The following is a 12,169-nucleotide window of genomic DNA, read 5'->3' on the forward strand; positions in this document are numbered from 1 at the left end:
ATTCTTCATGACTGACATAGTAAATTAATCTGCCGATGCCTTCTGGGTGGCCAGGGGAGACATTTTCTTGCTCCATATTCTGCATCTGACTGCCTGGCTTTCCTCTTAGCTGTGTCCTCCAGAACCTGCCCCTATAGCTCCTTGTCCCTTCTGGTTGACTTCATCCCACTGCGTGGCTGTGTCCTAAATGGTAACACTTGATGCCACCACTTTGTTACTTTTGTACCTTGGTAGTTTTCCCTAACAGTGAGGCACAATTTCTACAAACATTATAAATATATAGGTAGCCTTCCCTGACTTGAATTTGGTAATTTCCAAACGCTGCAATTGACAGCTACTTCAGACAACCAAAAACTACTGTATATGCATTTGCCCGTGTTCAAACTGGTTAACACCAGTGGCTTCAGCTGGGTGCCCTGGGGCTATAGATGTGCCAGGTCCTTATAGCTGGGCCCCTGATGGAAGGTTTTCCTCCACCAGCCACAGGTAGGACACCGTGACTATGACTCGGGAATGTGGCCTCCGGGGCCTCTTCTCTCTTCTGTCACTGGCTTCTGGTAAAACCACAGCAGTATCGGGACAGCTTCGTATCAGTGTTACAAAGTCCTGGTGGGCCGACAGGCCAGGGAGTGAGTGATCTCTGAGGACAGTGCCTCTGGTCACTGAACAGACAGAGGCTAAACAGTCAACTTGTCAATATTGTTAGTCTGAAGCTTAGACCCGGCTAAACCAAAGGTGATCGTGAATGGAGACAAGGGCTCATTTTTACAAAAATCACCATTGAGCAAGAATCCCTCATTGCAGCCAATAATCACAGTGTTAAATCTGGTGTCAAACTTGGCAGCAGAAATGTGCTTCTGCTGGAGGAAACAGCAACAGAAATAACGTGCAAGCTTAGCGTTTCTCTTTATAATCAGGAATTCTTGAAAATTAGGTATTGTTGCTTCACCCAAGGGTTTACAGCTGGTTGAGCTACACAAATGTGCTCAAAAGCGACTGTTGATGATAAGATTTAGAACTGGAATAACACTTGCTGCCTGGGAAAAAGACAAACAAAACAAGTAGCTCTAACATTTGCTTTGATTCAGAAGCACTTTCTCTCTGGGGGCCACTTACCTCTAGCAATACACTATTGATCATGGGGTTAAGAACCTCAGCCTTCTTGTTGCTCTGTGGAATCAAAAGGATGAAATTGACAGATTAGCTGCTCATAGTATTAAGCTTGCCACATAAAATGTCATATGATGGCTTTGTAGAGGGATCTCTTAAAGAGGAAGAGGAGAAGTGGAATGTTTATTATAGACCAGACTTCACATTAGGTGTTGCTTCTATCTAATTTCATTTAATTTCGACAGAAATCCTGGTAGGTAGGTAGGTACCATGATAACCTAAAGTAAGGATGAGAAAATAGGAATCAGAAAAGTTGAGTAACTTGTTTAAGGTCACATAGCTAGAAATTTAAGCTCAGACATTTTTCAACTATTGAAAGTTTGTAGCATGTCTAGGATAATGGGGAGGTGAGTGAGGCTGAGTTGCCCAAGTATAGGGCTGGATCCTGTCTCTACTTAAAATGTTGATATTTGGTTCATCATGATCTTTTTGCATTCATTTTGATTAAAAAATTTTTATATTTATTTATTTTTGAGAGAGAGAGATAGACAGCATGAGCATGGGAGGGTCAGAGAGAGAGAGAGAGAAACGCAGAATCCAAAGCAGGCTCCAGGCTGAGCAGTCAGCACAGAGCCCAATGCAGGACTCAAACTCACAAACTGCAAGATCATGACCCGAGCTGAAGTCAGATGCTTAACTGACTGAGCCACCCGGGCGCCCCACTTTTTAAAATTTTACATGAAAATATGTATCTAGATGACTGAAGTTGTTTCCTTGTCTTTTTGGGGAGGCATGGGGGCAAGGTAAGCTCTTACATTTGTGGGTGAGTTAAGCACCTTACTAGTCTACCCTAGAGCCGACCCTGGTCTAGACTTATTTTCTTTCTTTTAAGTGCAAACATGGGTCTTTGGTTACAGAGTGCGTCTTCCAGATTAGTAGAAAATTAACACATTCTTAAGTACAACTTACAGACAGATCTGGAGATTCCATTTTGCAAAACATGAATATATGTAAAGCACACGAAATACAGAGCCTGATATTAAGTAGGTGTTCAAAAAATGAGAGCTAGTATTAGTTAGTATCATTATTTCCACTATTGGTCTATCAACCAACAGGCTTCTCTATCTAACTGTTCACTTTACTCTTAGACAATAAATAACTAAAGGGACTGGAAAGACAGAGGGCAATCTTAATAGGCTGGTTTTCCTTACTGTATCCAGATGACTTTATGGTAAACAAAAATATATAAATGAGATAGATCTTTCCAGAGCAGCCCACTCTCATTGACACTACTTTACTGAGGGCAAAGTAATGTCTTACTGGGGAGACCATAATGGAGTCTTGGGGAAAAACTCTTTAAAACCCCAGTCATTTTAGTAACTAACCAGAAAATCCATTATGGTATTTGCTTTCATGTTTATTTGATTATCAATAAACCTCTAAAATATAATCAAAACGAGGGCAATAAAATGACATTGGCTTTCAGAATCAATGAGATGTGCAAGCAATTTAAATGGAGTCTGGAGAGCAATACGCACTCATTAACTTCAAGTTATGAATAACGGCTGTTTTAGAAAACAGAAACTTGATGTAAATGATTCATCTTAGCACAAGATCAGGGGTAGTGTTGGGATGGGACGGCATTTCAGTAATTTTTTCCTTCTCCAAAGTGGTAACGTGTGTCTTCTTGATTTTGCGCATGCAAACATTTGTACACATGTGCATATATGTGTGTACATATGTATACGTTCAAGTACATGCCCAATAGCTAGAGCCTTGCTGCTTAAAATGTACACTGTGAATCAGGAACATTGTTCTCATCTGAGAGTTTATTAGATATGCAGAAACTCAGTCCTCATCCCCGGTCTACTGACTCAGAACCTGCATTTTAAAAAGTTCTCTAGGTGATCTGCCTTCCCATTAAGATTTGAGAAGCACTGTACTGGAAGATGGCATGTCAAGAGAAATGGGAAGCAATGCTGTGAATATTACCCACTAATGTAAGCAAGTGAATGTTTAATGTGAATCATATACAATATACAACACACACACACACACACACACACACACACGCACAAACACATATATCCTCATCAGTAGGCAGCCATAGAGAAACAGTTGGCCATCTGTCTCACCCCTTTGGGCCTCAGTTTCCCACCTAGTGAACTGGGGAAAGAGTGAGAAGCTTTGGGAAGCTGAGTCGCCGAGGCCATGTCATCCTGATTAGGACCTCACACCTCCCTGTGAATCTGGCAGTTACACCAAAGTCCCTGGGTGTCTGTCACTCAGACAACACCGAGCACACACGTGCGTTTCATCAAGCCTATCATATCAATGAACTTCTGTCTCCCTCTTCACTCTGTCTACATACAGAAGCTCTTATTGTGGAAGCCCCCAAATTATACAAGTATAAGGGCTGATGTTTTAAAAAATAGGAGAAACAAACCAGATTCCTCGACAACAGAATGGATAGGTGGTATGTAGTTCATCCCTGATTAATCGAGTCGCTTACAGAAGTGTGGGAAACACACATTTCCTGACAGTCAGGTCCGCAATCATTTCCACTTCTTTTGAGAACTGACCTTGGCCTCGGTGGGTAGCAGGGTGGGGGGAAAGTGCACCCCAGCAGCCAGGGAGGTCTGCATGATATGATCCTGTCCCCAGTCACTACGGGTGATACCAAGCGGACATGTGACCCACACTGATGAGCCTTTCAGTAGTCTCACCCAGGAACTCAGAATCTGAATGGAGAGACATGGGGTCTGGGAAATGCTACAATTGAGTCACATTAATGGCAATGTTTTGGAGAGAGAGGGAATACATATTCTGGTGCTGGATCCCCACAGCTGCTCACATTCCTCTACTGCCTTTAATAAAGTCCCTTTTCTGTCTAGATTACGTACAGCTTGTTTCTGTCACTTCCTGTTATAGATTGAATTATGTACTCCCAGAAAGATATATTGAAATCCCAACCTCCAAGACATCAGAACGTGACCTTACTTGGAGATAGGGTCATTGCAGATGTAATAAGTTAAGATGAGGTCCCACTGGTCATACCCTAATCGAATATGAATGGTGTCCTTATGAGGAGAGAGAAATCTGGACACAGAAATACACAAAGAGAGGATGATGTGAAGGCAGAGAAAGAGATTATAGTTACACTGCCATGAGCCAAAGAATGCCTGGGGCTATAGCGGCTGGAAAAGGCAAGGAAGGATTCTCCTCTAGAGGCTTCTTGAGAGGGCATGTCCCTGCTGACACCTTGGTTTTAGACTTCCGGTCTCCAGAACTGTGAGACAATAAATTTCTCTTGTTTAAGCCCCCCCTTTGCATGGTACCCATTATGGCAACCCTGGGAAACTAACACATTTGCAACCAAAAAACACCCTAACCAAAAAAAGGAAATAAAATTTGCGGTTTCTCATGGCAAGAATCATCTGCCCTTGAATCTAGGGCCTTAAAAGAAAAAGTAGAAAGATTAAAGCGGAGGAGGGGATGCCTGGGTGGCTCAGAGGTTAAGCATCCAACGTCAGCTCAGGTCATGATCTCACAGTTCATGAGTTCCTGAGGTGGAGCTCTGTCTGCATCAGGCTCTGTGCTGACAGCTCAGCACCTGGAGCCTGCTTCAGATTCTGTCTCCCTCTGTCTCTGCCCCTCCCCTGCTCAGTTCTGTTTCTCTTCCTCTCAAAAATAAATAAACATTAAAAAACGTTTTTTTTTAAAAGGAGAAAAATTTTTTAAAAAAGAAAAAGGTTAAAAAAATTAAAAAAAAAAAAAGAAAAAGGTTAAAAAGGAATATTTTCCACTTGTCTTCCCAATCCCACTAAGGTAGGGTTATATAATGTGACTGGCTTCTGAAGAAAATAACCAGAAGCCACACTTCCAAACGCCAAACCTTTCAAACTTGTTACCTTGAGAATAGAAACACTTATGCCGGGGCGCCTGGGTGGCGCAGTCGGTTAAGCGTCCGACTTCAGCCAGGTCACGATCTCGCGGTCCGGGAGTTCGAGCCCCGCGTCGGGCTCTGGGCTGATGGCTCAGAGCCTGGAGCCTGTTTCCGATTCTGTGTCTCCCTCTCTCTCTGCCCCTCCCCCGTTCATGCTCTGTCTCTCTCTGTCCCCAAAATAAATAAACGTTGAAAAAAAAATTAAAAAAAAAAAAAAAAAAAGAAACACTTATGCCAACAGGTAGAATTTTTTTCTTTTGGTTAAAGTTGAAGAGTAATAATAAGGAAACCTCTCACAGTGGGTGGCATAAACAACAGGTTCTGAGGGCAATAGTGAATGTGAGTATTCAAAATTATTTTCGTAGGATAGATAGATAGATAGATAGATAGATAGATAGATAGATAGACAGATAGATAGAATTATATATCACAAGTATTAAGCAATGAAAGGAACCTTTATTTGACTTCTTTTTAAACAAATAGAGGAAATGAGGCCCAGAGATGTTTCAAGACCCACTTAATACCTTGTAAGTCAGAGATGGCAGCATCAGGATAGAACCCAGTCAGATGAGAGCCCTAAGTTACCTGTTCTAACAGGTGCTCCTGGCCTGGTTTTAGTAAACATCATGGCGCTGCTTCTGTTTTACGGAGCCAACAAAGAAGGCACTGCACTTCTCACAGCTCCTCATAGGCTCATCTCCCAAAACAGGTGAAAAAAAAATCACTATGATAAACTTACCCCAACAGTGGTTAAAGAATTCGTAAACTTCTTTGATAAGGAGGCCACTTCTTTACACATTGCAGTAGTTAATCTGAAAGAAAATAGGAGGTTTGGGGGGATTTTCCATCAGATAAAATAATTTAAAAATCAAGAACATTACTGATACTGATACCATATTCATTGAAAACAACGCACACAAGTTTGAAGATGCTCTGCAGAAATGTTTCCCTCAGTAATCTTTCACGGTTCACAATCAGAGTTTAATCTAATCCTGGTTTTTCTCTGCACGCATAATTAATGAATAATCACCCTATCTCTTTCTTCCTCCCTCCCTTCTTCTGTCTCTCCTTTTCCTTCTTCCTTCCTCCCTTCTTCCCAGTAGGCTTCTCAACTCAGTGCAGAGCCCAGCTCAAAGCTTTAACTCACAGCCCTGAGCTCATGACCTGAGCTGAAATCAAGAGTTGGATACTTAACCAACCGAGCCACCCAGGCACCCTCACCCTACCTCATTTTAGAATCAAAAGCATATGCAGGAAAATTTGAGGCTTGAGCTCCATAGGTTTAGGGGTATAAGCTTCTTGCCAAGTGGCTTTTCTCTAGCTTTTTGGTCATTTTGAAATAATAATGAGCATTCATTAAGTGTTTTTATATGCATAATCATATTTAATCCTCATAGTGATCTTAAAGATTACATTAATATCCCCATTTTATAGATGGTGAAACTGGTGCTTAAGAAGGTTAAGTAACTTTTTTTTTGAAGTAGGCTCCACACCCAACTTGGGTCTTGAACTCATGGCCTGGAGATCAACAGTTGCATGCTCTACTGACGGAGCCAGCCAGGTGCCCCAAGGAGATTAAGTAACTTGCTTAGGACATGCAGTAATAAGTGATAGAGCTGGAATTCAAATTCAGATGTCTCTTAATTTCTTGATTAAGTTTTTATTACGTACCTCATAATAAAGATCCTATAAAATCTGTTTTTGTTTATTTATTAAAAATTTTTAATGTTTTTATTTATTTTTGAGAAAGAGAGAGAGAGAGAGAGAGAGAGACAATGCATAAGCAGGGAGGGGCAGAGAGAGAGGGAGACACAGAATCCGAAGCCGGCTCCAGGCTCTGAGCTGTCAGCACAGAGCCCAACCACAAGCTGTGAGATCATGACTTGAGCCGTAGTCAGACCCTTGACTGACTGAGGCACCCAGGTGTCCCTATAAAATCTGTTTTTAAAGACTTCTATCAAAACCCCAAGTTTATTCTAGCCATTTGACTACTAGGACTTTACCTCAGGAAAATAATGCTAGACGGGCACAAATATTTAACAAAGCAACATTTGTCATAACATCACAGATGATGACAAAACCCAAAAACAATCCAATTAACCTAACAATGTGAATATTATCTATTTCCTTCTATAACTAGTATATACGACTCTTATGAATAATGGTTAAAATGCTATTAGAAAAATAGTAACTCCAAGTTAAGACTCTTACATGTTAAGATCTAGTGAAGTCAGGAGCAGTGAGCTTTGTTTTGATAAATAGGGGTTCTGTCTAAGCTCTGTATTTAGGTTTGTCAGGCTATATCTATCTGTCTACCATTCCATCCATCCATGCAAAACTTATCTGCAGAAAGGGTCAGGAGAAAGGTCCGGGGATGGCCCAGAGCCATTTTGTCTATGGCCGTGGGCAGGTGGGTGGAAAGGCGCTTATTATACAGACACATGTGAGGCCTTACGACCTTTCGCTTGGTGCAGCTTGGTAAGGTTGGTATAATCTGGACTGGAAATCAGAGATGCTAAGAATAAGGTCCTGCTATACATACTTAGGGACTTGTGAACACTCTCCCTTTACAAACAAACACCAAAAATATAAAATACCACTTCGACGTCTTCCTCAATATTTTAAACGTTTCCTATTTTTCCCTTTCCTCTTCCTTCTATAGACTGAGGTAACTACATATTCTTCCTAAGCCTATTACGTGCAGGATTGTGTGGTTCTTAGATCACCTTTCATTTTCACATGCTTAGATAGGAAAATCTAGACTAGATGACACCTCCTTACAAGTGAGGAAAAATGCTACCAGTAGTACAAAGATGCTAATGTCGACTTTTTGGGAAGTTCTCTGACTAAACATTTGCTCCCCACCTACAATGCCAAATACAGTAATAAGCAAAGACTAGTTAGCTAGCAAAGTGAATGAGTGTATTGAGATGTGTGTGTTGTGTACCTGTGTATTTTTAGGAGGCTCTTATTTCGGCTCCTGTGTCTGTGTAGTAATGAGAAGGTGTTGGATCTGTGCTAATTTTCCACACTACAGCTTTCAGACATGCGGGTAAGAGCTGATGGCTTGTTTTTCAGCTCCATACCAACTATTTTCATGTGCATACGGTTACATTTTATTCCACTAGATAAACTAATAACAATAGCTACTATTTGTTGGAAGACTGTAACATATGATAGCACATATGCACACACATGCAATCCACAGGAAACTGGCTTCATCAACAACCATCACTGCCAGAATTCAGAATATGCAGAGCTGGTATAAGTCGCTAGGAACCATGGGGGTGCGTTTGAATATCTTTGGGAAGCTAGCTGAGAAGCTGCATCAAGGTGTCCTTTCTCTATTCTTATGGTACATTAAAAATGCAATTATCCTCAAAGGTCTGTACTTTTAAGACTTTGATCTATTAAAATAAACACTTATCCTTGAATGATTTAGTGTTTCTTTCCTTAAATCTCTTCATAAATAATCCCTAGAATGTCTACTTAATTGTTCTTATTCTTGTTAACATGATTCAGCAAAGAATCTTGTGATTCTTAAGAGAGTCTATTTTTAAAGATGACCACGGAACAATAGAATTAGTTGCCTTATAATTTAAATCTTTAGTAGCCTAGGGTGTGTGTATGCCTCTATGGGTGTGTATCTGAATGGCACATACACGTAAAATTGGAAAAATAAGAATTAAAAGTAACATTTACTTTATCAGAACTCTTGCTTGGTCCTGAGCTGGTTTTTCCTCTTCCTGCCCATGAAGAACTAACTCTGCTACTTTATGCAGCTGCTCAATGCAACGTGCTGTTACTTCTGCCAGACTTTCGATGGACAGCATGTATACTTCCTGAAACAGATAAATGCAAGTAAGAAAATTATTCATGGAGCAGAAGCTTTGTTGAAAATCCTATAATGTGGGGGGCCCAGCTGGCTCAGTTGGTAGAGCATGCAGTTCTTGACCTCTGAGTCATGAGTTCAAGCCCCACAATGGGGGGTAGAGTTTAATTAAAACAACAACAACAACCCTATAATGAAAAAAAAATTATATATATAATATATATATATAATATATAAATTTTTTTCCCATATATATATATGTGTGTGTGTGTGTGTGTGTGTGTATATATATATATGTATATATATATATACATATATATATGTATATGTATATATATATACATATATATATGTATATATATATATACATATACATATATATATGTATATATATATATACATATATATATATATATATAATTCTTGGGGAAAAATGGCCTGACAAGTTTATATATATATATACACACATATATATATAAACTTGTAAAAAATATATATATATATTTCTTGGGAAAAAAAATGGCCTGACAAGTTTACCCAAAGGTGAATGGGTGTATCGGAGACTTTTCTAAGTAGAAAGGCTGCCATAACATGGAGGTGTTGCCGGGTCCCCGGTGTCACGGCAACACTCACATCTGTGTCCCTAGTTCTCAGAGCAGTTCTGGGCACACAACAGGCAGCTGCTCAGAAATGCTTGTGGAAGAATGGCTGAATAAGTCAACCTCACTGGACATTTTTCTTTATAGTGATCGAATTTAAAATCTACTTTCTCTAAAATGAAAATTCAATGTAAAAGCGAAGTTATTGCAAACTCATTTTTGAACACAGGTTATAAATTATGCTCACATAAATTTATTAAACTATAGAATAGAAACCATGGCCATGAAGTTTTTTTCTGGAAAAAGCTTCAATTACCTCATTAGTTTATGGGGCATAAAGACCTTTTATAGTTACAAATTTGCATATAAGATGGAGTTTTATCCTAATGATAAATCAACTATGTTCTTAAAGATCTTCTTTCCTTTAAATTATCATTGTAAAGCTCTGGAGAAAAACTACAATATCTATGCTAAGTCACAGATTGTCTTGGCATCGAGAAATTTTAGTGTTTATCCCATTAATACTCATATTTCTATAATGTGAAACAGGGTACAAATGAAAATGAAGTGCTTTCTCCTCACTTGAAATTCGGCTACTAGTGAAATAAAGGTAATCTTACTGCTCTTTAGGTAATCTCAAATAAATTTACCTCAACTGTCTTAGTTCTTCTCTCTTCCTTTTTGTCTTCTTCAGGATTTTCTGGTTTCTCTTCCTTTTCTTCCTTTTTGGTGTTCTCCTCTGCCTCTTCTGCCATATCTACTGATACGGTAGCTTGATCTTTTCCCACCCAGTCATGAGCCTTCTTCATGGCCTGCAAAGGCCCCCCCAACCAAAGCAATTCGTTTATTATGCAAATTGGGAGACGAAGAAATTCCAATCCTCAGACTAACAGTAGAGTTGCCCTAAACCTTGAAGGGTGATTCTCTGTACATTCAAAAAGTAATGAGGCAATTCCTTAGTCCCCTTAAAAGCACCTTGTTGGTGCTTTCTGGTGAATATAAAGTAAGAAAAGGGGGCAGAATAGAAAGTATGGTGAGAACGCTGCAGGACCTTTTTAAAACACACTGTGAAAGGATACATGGGTAAGAATAAAAAGGACAGTCACCTTGAAAGACCGATAGTATATTTTTCACTTTTCATGACCAACTATAAAAGAATAACAGTACTTTTTTATATATAGGTTAGAGACTTAGCCAGGGTCATTGCTAAAGCAAATTTCCTCATTTGATAGGGCTCATGAAACCCTTAATGTTTCATGAACCTAGTAATGCATCATGCAGTGAAGGTGAAGGATGGATCTGTTCTCTCTTCCCTCGTCATGGAGACATTAGACCTCAAGGGGGGAGGAGAGGAGCTGTTGGAAAGACCTGGAGCTGCTCCATGACTAGTTTAATGTCACATGTGTGCAGTCTGAGAAACCTGTAAGCCTAAAAAATTATGGCTAAATTGAACAAGCAGAACAACCCCCCTTCCCCATCTGTCATTCCCTGAATTTAGAAAGGGCAGACTCACCGAGTTTTTACATTACGGTTTAAAGCTGTTTGCTTAAGTGAAAGTTGTATCTGAGCTTATGTTAAACTTACTTCTCATCTTAAAGCTTAGCTGACTATGTCCACAAGCCAGTGGGACCTTGGAGACACCACACACACACACACACACAGCAGTGGCAGGTGCTGCACAGAGATAAATGAGGCAATTTCCCACTGTGTTCAAGTCACTGACCTGCCAGAATCGGTGACCTCTATCTGAGATAAAGAAATTACTCATGTCTCCCCCTCACTGCCTCATCCTGCCCTTTCCTCACCCACCTTGATTAAGTGAGGGCCTACATCAACTACTGCTTGCTAAAGAGAAGGGAAAAAAAGAGAATGGGAAAAATAACACAGTGTTAAGTACTTAATACGCAGTGTCTTCATTAACAAACTCCACGGCAAGTCCTTACACTAAGTTGCAAAACATGCTGTGGTACAATTAGAAGAACCCAGACTGAAAAAGCTGGATGGTTCTTAGACTCCACGTGGCACCAGCATTCTGTGCGGGAGGGGGCGTGTGGCTGACCCGGCTGAGGGGATTCTGTCTGCATGATTCTGGCACATCACCCCAGCGTGGGAGGGGAGACGGAGTTTGAAAAACCCCTTGGTGATTCTGTACCCCTTTTCCCTCCCCTATGCTGAAGATACCCACTGCTCTGATAAACAATTCTATTTTGAGGAGAAGTGACTTGTTCAAGGTCACAGGGTCATTACTGGTGAAGTCGCAACTGAAAGGCAGGTCTCCTGACACAGTCTAGCATGTTCTCTCCCATCACATTTCATTATGTTGCCTCCTGGAATCTTAATTAGTGACCTCATACTCTCCTCCCCCCATCACCATGTGCCATTTGGGGTTTGGGGTTTTTCCATTTCAGGTGGATCCCTTGAATTTTACAACCGGTAACTTTAAAAACAACAACAACAATAAAAACTGAGACTTAGACAGTGCTGACCTTATTGAGTTTGTCAGGCGTGGCTGCAACATGTAATTCAAAGAGAAGCTCTGTAAGCATGCTAGCAAATTCTTCTCCCTTTTCTTCTAAGGCTGGAAATAGAAAATGACAGAAGTAAGAAACGTGATTTATTTTTCCTCCTTCAGAATGTGGCAGCTCCCCGAACCTTACAGCCCGCAGTCAAAGTGAAAGTGAG

General features: G+C 40.3%; 1 protein-coding gene across 5 annotated transcripts in view; it reads right to left on the reverse strand.

Moving 5' to 3' along the window:
- Positions 1-12,169, reverse strand: part of FAM114A1 (family with sequence similarity 114 member A1) — a 69,557-nt gene that overhangs the window by 3,250 nt on the left and 54,138 nt on the right. For all 5 annotated transcript variants that reach the window (XM_023253196.2, XM_019829634.2, XM_003985439.4 and 2 more), the window contains 5 exons: positions 11,974-12,065; positions 10,138-10,299; positions 8,759-8,898; positions 5,796-5,868; positions 1,117-1,170 (listed from right to left, as the gene is read on the reverse strand). In XM_023253196.2, coding sequence (XP_023108964.2) covers positions 1,117-1,170; positions 5,796-5,868; positions 8,759-8,898; positions 10,138-10,299; positions 11,974-12,065 — 521 coding nt within the window. The remainder of the gene's footprint in view (positions 1-1,116; positions 1,171-5,795; positions 5,869-8,758; positions 8,899-10,137; positions 10,300-11,973; positions 12,066-12,169) is intronic.

Source organism: Felis catus, chromosome B1 (genome assembly GCF_018350175.1).
Source record: "Felis catus isolate Fca126 chromosome B1, F.catus_Fca126_mat1.0, whole genome shotgun sequence".
Classification (NCBI taxonomy): domain Eukaryota; kingdom Metazoa; phylum Chordata; class Mammalia; order Carnivora; family Felidae; genus Felis; species Felis catus.